Raw genomic sequence first — 9,295 nt, 5'->3', positions numbered from 1 at the left:
AAATGGTCAAATAAGTTGTTGCTATTTGATAGTATAGTTTGACAAATTACTTGGTAACATTTCTAACTGAAATAAATCTGCTCTAAGTCACTCAATGAAATTATTGATTTTTTTATTATTGTCAATAAAGAGTAATATAGAAAGCAAATTTAATTTTCTGCTTGAGAATAAGACTCATTCATGCTTAGGTAAGGCACCGTACGTACTGGCAGCCATCCAGTACCGTTCTCCATTTCCACTCATGCTGTAGTCCAAAATAAGCACATTATCAGATCTTAACCCAAGGAAAACATATTCTAAGGTTAGAGGAAATAATCTGCCCATTTTTGACAATCTGATTCCCATGGCTAGAACTGATATTAACCATCATCTATGTTGGACAAAGTGGATCAAGTCAAATCAGGACTTCCTAGCACCTCCTGAGCTGGCCAGTATCTTATCGTAGCCTACTGTGAAAAGGGAAACTTTAAAATTTGTTTAATTAATTTTTGACAATTATTTTATCAACAAATACTCAAGCCAAATACATTTCAATTACCACAAGTCTTCTCCTAAGTGTAATTCTTCAATTTTTAACTTTTTACATCATAGATATAAGGGGTATTTTAAAGAATGTTACACTACACGTCCAACTATATAATTTCTAAGGAGCAGTCAATAACATCTTTCAAATTAATTTAACGAATTATCTTGTGTGAATCTGAATATGCTTCACTGAAGGGCACATACAGGGGGTCATTAGCTACAACAAAAATTGTTTAAAAAATCACACATCAATTTATACAGGTGAATATTTAATAAAATATTTTGTGAGATTTTTAACATTTAGTGTCTGAAGCAATTACTGTGATTGTTTACCTGCAACAGGAAATTACAACATGCAATCTTTAATTACTTGAACATTCTGCAGGTCACCACAATGGGAAACGGATCTCCCACACTGAAACGATTGCAAACCAAGCTGAATTTATATGGATGCCTATCTTCCAAAAAGAATATGCTCATGACAAATTATAACTACAAATTCTGCCATCTCTATAACAAAACCTTATCTTCAAGTATTATATATGTTGAAACTTCTAACTTTAGAATAAGTTTTGATTACAGGCATATGCATATCATTTCATGTACAATGCAGATAAACCACAAACCTAAATCCCACTCCATTTCAAGAACAAAATATAACTAGTTATTGTAAATTAAATAAAAATTGTGATCTGATTGAATTATTTGAGCAAATTAGTGAAAGGTATCTAAATGAATTACTTTTTCCTTATACAGTTCTTATACAAATGAGATTGTTGCTGCTTACTGTATGTAATTTAAGTTATATTTGATATAAAAATACCACGAAGTAAACCATAGTAGTTAACTTCAATATGTACATACCAATTCTGTCCATCTAATAAATACAAATATTTCGCTTAGACGTCTACCGTCTGTTTGAAATGAGCCAAACTTTCTGCGTGTTGCAGCCTGTTGAATGGTATCGAATTGGAACAAAGAAACGGTTTTGAAACTAAAATGATTTACAAACTGATGATAAGGTTTGGGTGTGCACACTTCCACAGAGACGACCAGAAGAAAATGAGACTCGTAAGAAGGCCAAAGCTCAAATACAGAAGTGTAATGTTACAATCAGTTAATAGCTTCAAACGTTTTCTTATGGCGCTAAGATGTCTAGAGAGCTATGCACATATGTAGGAAGGCCCTAGCTTCATTTCCTGAAGCGTTTTAATGAATGTGTGCTTGCTTTCCATGTACCTCAGAGAATTGAGTGTTAGGGTAATGAGCTACTAGACAATTACCATTCCAGATTTTGTAATAGCAGGGCGATGTTATCTGAATGAAGCGTATCAGTTGAAATGTGTGTAATTGCACTGTCAAACAGCTGAAAAGCACTCCCATCAGCTTATTGCCACTTCAAAATGAAATTCTTTCTTTGGCATGGTTATGCCTGATATGCAGGCATCAAAGAGAAGGCGGCAAGACCCAGCCTCGGGCCATTCAGCTTTGTAGATAGTAGGAAAGTTGGGCGGAAAGGAGATTTCGGAAGAATTGTTTATTTATATCGTTTTGGAAGCACAAACATTACAACCTAGTCACCTAAGTGCAAATAAGAAGGGGCCAGCTCGTTCTGATCGGCACCTGGAAATGGTGGGCAACTTGGGTTATGATTGCGAGTAGCCCACTGTTCTGGAAATGGAGATTTAAAGGAACACTGCTCGCTTGCAGCTGTAATAGGGCGGGTGATCTCGCGAGGTGGTACCTTCTGGGCTATTTCTGTTTGTGTTGAAGATTAAGCACTTTGTATACATTTGGAGTCGAGATAGGCAACAAGGATAAGGGACCATGGCTAAACAGCATCAGGTGAGGAAAACTACAAACCTTCCGTAAAATTCTCTTGCACCTGGAAAGCAACTAACCCACCTTCTCAATCTGTTCCAAATCCATTTTCATACTTCCCGTATCCTGAACAAGTGCCCGGGATTGCTCCCCATTACAATGAGGCAATTCAGCAATAAGAAGCGGACCAACAAATGATCTGCACCATGTTTGGGGTTAAATTCTAAATTTACAATCTGCCAATCAGAGAGGTTATTGTCCTTGCGAACAGACATAGCAGAGCCTTTCATCTGCAAACAAAAATGATTAGCTTGTTTACTAGCTGTCATTAAATATTTATAATTTATATTTGAAAGCACATGCAGACCACACACAAACTTTGAAGGTAGAAACCAGAAACATTTAAACACAGCAAAAGCGTCTTCCCGCTTCCTGGTATTTTAATGCAACACAACCCACACTGCAAGCGGACCCTTCACTAAATCAACTCGGTGTTTAAGTTTACATCTACTGTATTTATAACAAAGGCTCAGTTTAAACTTTTTATAATATTCCACAAATGTTAGAAAATATGCCCTTTAAAAATATCACGCTTGATTCAATATGACAAAATAGTATAACCATTAACCTTGACTTGAGAATTAAGTTGCTCCTGTTCATTAAAGAAACCAAAGTCCCTTGCACAAGACGACCCGGCAAAATCAGTTGAACTCATGTTTCGCTAACGGCTAAAATAATTCAAAATATTTCAGACATGAAAGTCCATTCTCTTCCCCTCCCATGGTGTACAGTTTAGGATATTATGTGGAACGAAAACAAATGTTTCCTGAGGGAATGCAATCATCAAATCCTTTTAAACGATTTATCCAAGTTGGCCACATTTGAAAACTAACAGGGTCGAGAGTAAATTGCGGAGCATGGATGACTTTGCCTGAGGGTCTGATCTGCTCTCTCCACCTGCACACTCCAGGGAGCGCAGGCTTAGGCAATTCTTGCAGATTTCTTTTGAGTTTTAAAGCCTGCTGGATCCCTTTTGGGCCTAACCAGTCTTCATTTCAAATTCTCCCAAAAAAAAGTCAAGCCTTCGTGCAGCCTTGATTAACATCTGCTAACCCTCTCGCTGCCTTCCTTCAGTTCGTTTGACAATGAATTGCTTGGAGGCAAAACTTCTTAGTCATAGTGATGGGGGAGGGAAGAAGAGGACAGATGAAAGGGTAAACATCGTAATACAGTAAGCCCTGGTAACAAATGTACTGTTATTGAAAAGGGAATTCAACAAATATAAGTTTAATCACGGTTGAAATTCTGTTTAAAAATTGTTTTAAGTACAAGTGGATTGACTTTTAACAAGGATGCAACTTCTGGAAAACCCAACGGCAACTTCTGATTTCCTTCAATACCTTCCTGTCACAGGATCTGAGATGCCAATGCCTGAATGACAATCATGGATGAAAAGAGGAAAGCAGATCAGTCATTTTGATGTGTTATTTTCCAGCATTTCTTTTCAAGGGGATTCTTCTCTTTCAGGATAGATATTCAAGGTCTCTTTTGGTGAACCAATTACTGTACCTATTTACACCAATTGTTTCATCACTGGGCTTGCTGCCATTTTTCATATTCATCTATTATCCTCCATTCACACCTTTTACAAAATAGCTTAACAAATGAATTGCACCACTTAAAGCACTTCCTTTAGAGAATAAAAGAACCTATTAAGTGCTCTGCCTGGATTTCAAACTCTGCACATCGTAGTTAATCCCAAATGGGGAAATAATAAATAATTAACATTAATTATATTTTCTATACATTCTAATATAATTTTACAAAAACGTTGTACAGAAATGTCTTATGTTTAAAATATGACTCAATTTTATTTTCCTTTTATATGTAGTTATAAATATATTTTGTCAAAATATATGATCATATGGTCAACATTTGCACATAGGTCATAAATAATGTAATGGCGAACGCCTGTTACAAATAGTGTCCAGACATTATAAAAAGTCAATTATTATTTTTTCAGCGACACCCACATCCCTCTACAACCATCTCCTGATAGTTCTTCAGAACAACTTTATCGTATTCGTCCAAGTAGAGCATTGATATAGGGCTGAGTTCTGTAGGGACACAGCAAGCCTTAGGGATGTTGGAATTTACAGAATTTACAAGAGTTTGCACGATAGCGTGATTAGTAGAGTTCAGGTGATCTGCCAGAGGAAACGGGCAGTCCCCGTGACAGTAAAATGCCTGGTAACCAGGCGGTGCCACTATCCAGTCATTCCAGCCCACGTCGCTGAAATCCACGTACAGAGAGTGCCTCCTGCAGTGCGATCTGTTTTTCTTGCGTTTCTGGCCTTTGCTGCTACGTTTCACCCTCCGGACCAGAGCGTGTCCTTTGCCATCGTGACTGAAAGTTACCAGCAAGGGTCTGAACTGGGACCAGTCGCCGTTCCGCTGGTGCAGAGACCTGCTAATCCTCACGTGCATACCTTGCCGGCTTCTCGTTTCGTTCAGGTTGACTACTTCGACAGCCAGCCCGTGATTGGGTTGTTTATGCAAAGTCCACCTCAGCACTGCCGGGCTCACGTCAAAGCTCTCCCATCGTGTCCTGTTCTGGTGGACCAGTCTGGTGTCTAGGAGTCTCGTGATGAGCTCGCCCTTCTCGCTGGGGGTTCTCATGATTTCATAAACATTGATGCGGTGGAAACCCTCGTTCCAGTTCAAAACGGTGTCGATTTGCTCTCGGTACAGCCTCAGTTCTGCCGACGAGAGCACCTCATTCTCGGGCACCGCGCTGATATTAAACACAAAACGAAGTTGGGTGCCTTCTCTCTGTCCTGGCATCAGCTCCAAGTGTTCTGTTCCAGAACAGAAAGACAACCCTTAAAATCGAATTTACCCATGTAAGCGCGCATATCTCTGGACTAAACTAATGTATGAAAGCCGACCGGCAGAAGCCAACAAAGAGCCGCCCTGCAAAAAGCTCGCGCTCGACAAAAGAAAAGCTGTGTACAAAAGCAATGACTGCAAACTACAGATCTTTGCACGAGCAAAGGACTAACTGGGAAAGGCGGCTGGCTTCAGAAAATGTTTTTGTCACCTGCCAGGAACACCCTCCCCCAGCTTTTAAATCGAAACATGAACTATAAACAGTACTAGTTGGATACTTCTAAAACGGCATATACAGTATATATACGACTGTCGACTGATGTCATAATGTTTTTAATTTAAGCAGCGCAATAAATATAATTTACATTTTAAAATTATACACATGGTTGAAAGGTGTCCCAAAGAATATTGGCAATCAACAACGTCCCCCGTGGCCAAAATGTTACACAGAAACTTGGTGCAAGAATTACCCGTGTGTACATTTCACATAAACTCCCGCCATGTTCTGCTATCACTGTAAATCAAACAAAAATCAATAATCTTAAATGTTTCTTGTAGAGTGATTGCTGGTCCAGTACCTTCATGGTGGAAGCTCCTCACGGTGTTGGCCCGACTGGTGGATCTCTCGGGATATTCGAAGCTGATGTCGTGGGTGACCTCATCCCCAGACTGGAGTCTGTAGAGATCCAGCATGTACTGGGGAACCACGGCAGATTTACTGGGCTGTGGGCGCCGGTGGAGTCCGAACATATTGAGTAAAGTGGCCTCGAATTCCCGGAGCAGTTCATGGTTTTGCGGAGAGCGACGTCCACCCGCCTGGTTTTGTTCCGCAAACTTTTTCCTTCCTTCTTCTGGTATTAGACTAGCATTACCTCCCAGTAAGACTTGGCATAATAAAATTACCATCAGCATTCGGTTACCAGGAATCATGGTGTCTCTGCGGAACAAAACAAGCAACAACAACAGGAAAAAAGAATGAGAATTAAGAGCGATCTTCAGCAATCCACGCCCCAGAAAGCGCACGACACAGAAAAAGAGAGTGGGAGAAGAGGTATAATTACTTGGTCTCTCTCGGTTACAGTTAAATAGTCCATAATCAGGCAGATAGCACCATCTTGTTACTCTTTGTGTTTTCACTATCTTAGTAATTATCTTAGGCTGGTTTCTTTAGGAGCGACACAAAAAGTCTGAAACGGGCATCTTACCAAGCGGCCCATAATTGTTGAGAATGGTGGTGATGATGTGTGGGTGTGTGTGTGTGGGGGGGGGGTAACATTCCTGAAGTGTTAAAATCGTTTTACTTTCACATCGAACAAGTTGATTATCTCCAGTCTATCGGTACATTTCCTTAATTGCTTATTGACAACCAAGGCACAAGTGCAAAAGCCATTCTCTCACCCAAGAGAGCCACAATTAATCATGCAGGAAATGATCGCAAGTACAAGGTAAAAGAGAAATCAAATAAATGGTTAAACACACATATTTTAGTGTACAAACACATATAAATAAAATCTCACACAACCCATTAGAAAAAAGTATAAAAAGTTCTACTCACTGACAGAAAACAAGGCAGATGAAAACAATCCATGATTCTTGACAGCCGATCTTGGACAAGTTCTTGAAAAGCTCGGGGACTCTGGAGCTGGCCGCTCGGCTACGTATTATCGAATCCCTCCTGGAACAACATTTGAATATAATGAGCAGTCTCAGCTTCCTCTCCGCGACGTCAGCGGGACCCAGCCCTGTTGCCAATCACACACACAGGCCCCGCCCTCCCACCAATCACGTGCGCCCGTCCCGCCCCAGCTACCAATCATGAGCGCCGGCCTCTCCCAGCTTCAATGAACATGCGAAAGCTCCGCCCTCGCAGTGATTGCTACGGTGGGCGGGGCGCCAGCTACCCAAAGGAGGAGCCTGCGCTGTCAATCAGAACAATGTACCGGACTGAGCGCAAAGCGGATCGTGAACAGCAGCCGCACTCACTGGGAACTGGAGTTGGACCCACCGAAATGAGCCTTAAGGAACTGTACTTGCTTCCTAATAAGCAGTGTTATTTCATCCTATGAATAATCGAAAATGTTTTAACATATATATTTACGGCTGATGGATGCCACATTTTATTCACTGCGTGCTCACATTTTTATCAAATAGCTTCACAATTTATAGCAAAAGTTTTAACATTTCCTATAAGCAATCTGTCAAACAAGCTTTATTACAAAAATCCAAACTATCCACAGCTTCGTTAGAAAATGATTGGAAAGCTTTAAACTATCTGGGCTCGACGGGCCGAACAGCCTCCTATTATACCAATCTAAGATTCTAGTCGGCATATCAAGTGATACAAAGTACCACCACTGCATCATGTCCTGGGTTAGATCACACACAAGGTTATTTCTAACTTATTTCCGAAACGCCGACCAACACCCACCTTCATTAAAAGCTGGATGCAGCCCCACGAAAAACATTGCAAATTGCGTAAACGCTTCGCTGATACAAAAGTCCACAACACAATAAATGTCAGTGCACTTTCATTTCCAGGGTTGGAGATGAAAGTGGTTTTCAAGTAAAACACGCAACTTCCTAACCTACACAACCTGGCATAACGTGGTTATTCATGTCCTATTCTGTAGTATCTTCCCGTTCACGCTAAAATCTATTGAAACGTGATTTTAATACTGCATTTCATAATAACATGCTGAAGCTGTGGTGAATACCTTACACAAGATTCTAAAAGCACAAGTTCAATTTTACTTCCAAAACTTCAACATTAATCGTACTTAATTGAGCACAGCATCAGCAGTAACCTTTAACTGAACACAGACACTGCTCCTGGCACGAAGTTTTAAAATAAGTTAAACCAGATGGAACTCGATTAGAATATCAGTCAATCGATGTTCAAAACTTTAAACTTCGATAAATACACCCAGACCCAATATGCGCTTTTGTAAATGCAAAGCTATCGGTATTCAACAGCGCCCTCGCATTTTGTTGAATGCAGCACGTGTGACTACAATAATAAAACAATTCATATGCAGTCGAAATAACCAGTCATTATTCTGATTAGTACGCAGATGTACAATACAGAACGTTCAGTCTTACAACATATATGACCAATGTGTAAAGCAATATTGAGTGTCACTCACCATAGATTTAACACATTTGCTCCAATATTACCATATCTAAGTCATTTGCATGATTATCACTTGACATAAAGGCGACATAGTTAGTCCAGTAAGGGGACCGAAAGCAACGCGCTGAGGAAAGTCACGGACTCATTACTCCCACATTAGTCCCATTTTAAGACACCGAGCTGCAGCTATCAGTCTGACAAATAAAGTGGCCGCCTAGATCATAAAATTTGTTGCCAAGTCATGTACGTCACTGTGGTAGTTTAGCAGAGTTCATAAAGCGTCACTTATCCGATCTCTATAATATTTCACTTCCTTCCTGCTGAAATGGGCAATAATTGCAGACCCGACAAGCCACCGAAGATTAGTGCACCTCTTCCGCATGTAGAAACAGGATGCATACATTCCTCTTATCAAGCTGGCTAAACCATTTTTTAAAAATCAGTTTTCTTATAAATTACCTGCACTTTATTCAGAATTCACCCACGTGTGATTTGAGTTCTTCCGGAGCGACAGAAATAGCCCGAGAGCGAAAGACAGTCGACTGGAGCAGGGGGCTGGCAGTCGAATACTCAGACTACAAAGGCGATGAATGGCGATCGAACATAAATACTATGCGCTTAGTGGATGAAGTGTACCGAATAATTTTACCCGGTAACCAGAGCGAAAAGACGTTTAATGAAACTGAAAGAAAAAGGTTTACATGGGATGTAAGTCCTATGAGTCTGTCGAGGTCATTGAAAAATGTTTGGATCCACAAGATAAAGTTGCGAAATGTGCACTTTAGTTCAAAAAGAACTATAAAACCGCGAAGATCCCTTTTTATTCAAGGCACATGCAAAATAAATTGAATCCCGTTTTTGATCACTTTTCTAAATATACAACCGGTCTACTTGGTCAATTTGGGAACAAGATAAAGGAGACAGCTATGA

The 9,295-nt window shown here is 40.1% G+C and overlaps 1 protein-coding gene across 1 annotated transcript; it reads right to left on the bottom strand.

Moving 5' to 3' along the window:
- Window positions 1–542: 542 nt before the first annotated feature.
- On the bottom strand, window positions 543–8,565 carry bmp4 (bone morphogenetic protein 4). The gene is made up of 4 exons (XM_059957785.1): window positions 8,379–8,565; window positions 6,791–6,910; window positions 5,814–6,172; window positions 543–5,204 (listed from the first exon to the last, which is right to left on the bottom strand). The coding sequence occupies exons 3-4, from the start codon at window positions 6,163–6,165 to the stop codon at window positions 4,366–4,368; spliced, it is 1,191 nt and encodes a 396-aa protein (XP_059813768.1). The 5' UTR covers window positions 6,166–6,172; window positions 6,791–6,910; window positions 8,379–8,565; the 3' UTR covers window positions 543–4,365.
- Window positions 8,566–9,295: the final 730 nt, after the last annotated feature.

This window comes from Hypanus sabinus, chromosome 2, assembly GCF_030144855.1.
Source record: "Hypanus sabinus isolate sHypSab1 chromosome 2, sHypSab1.hap1, whole genome shotgun sequence".
Taxonomy (NCBI): domain Eukaryota; kingdom Metazoa; phylum Chordata; class Chondrichthyes; order Myliobatiformes; family Dasyatidae; genus Hypanus; species Hypanus sabinus.
Note: the sequence above shows the minus strand (reverse complement) of the source record. Positions and strands in the feature narration are given on the sequence as shown.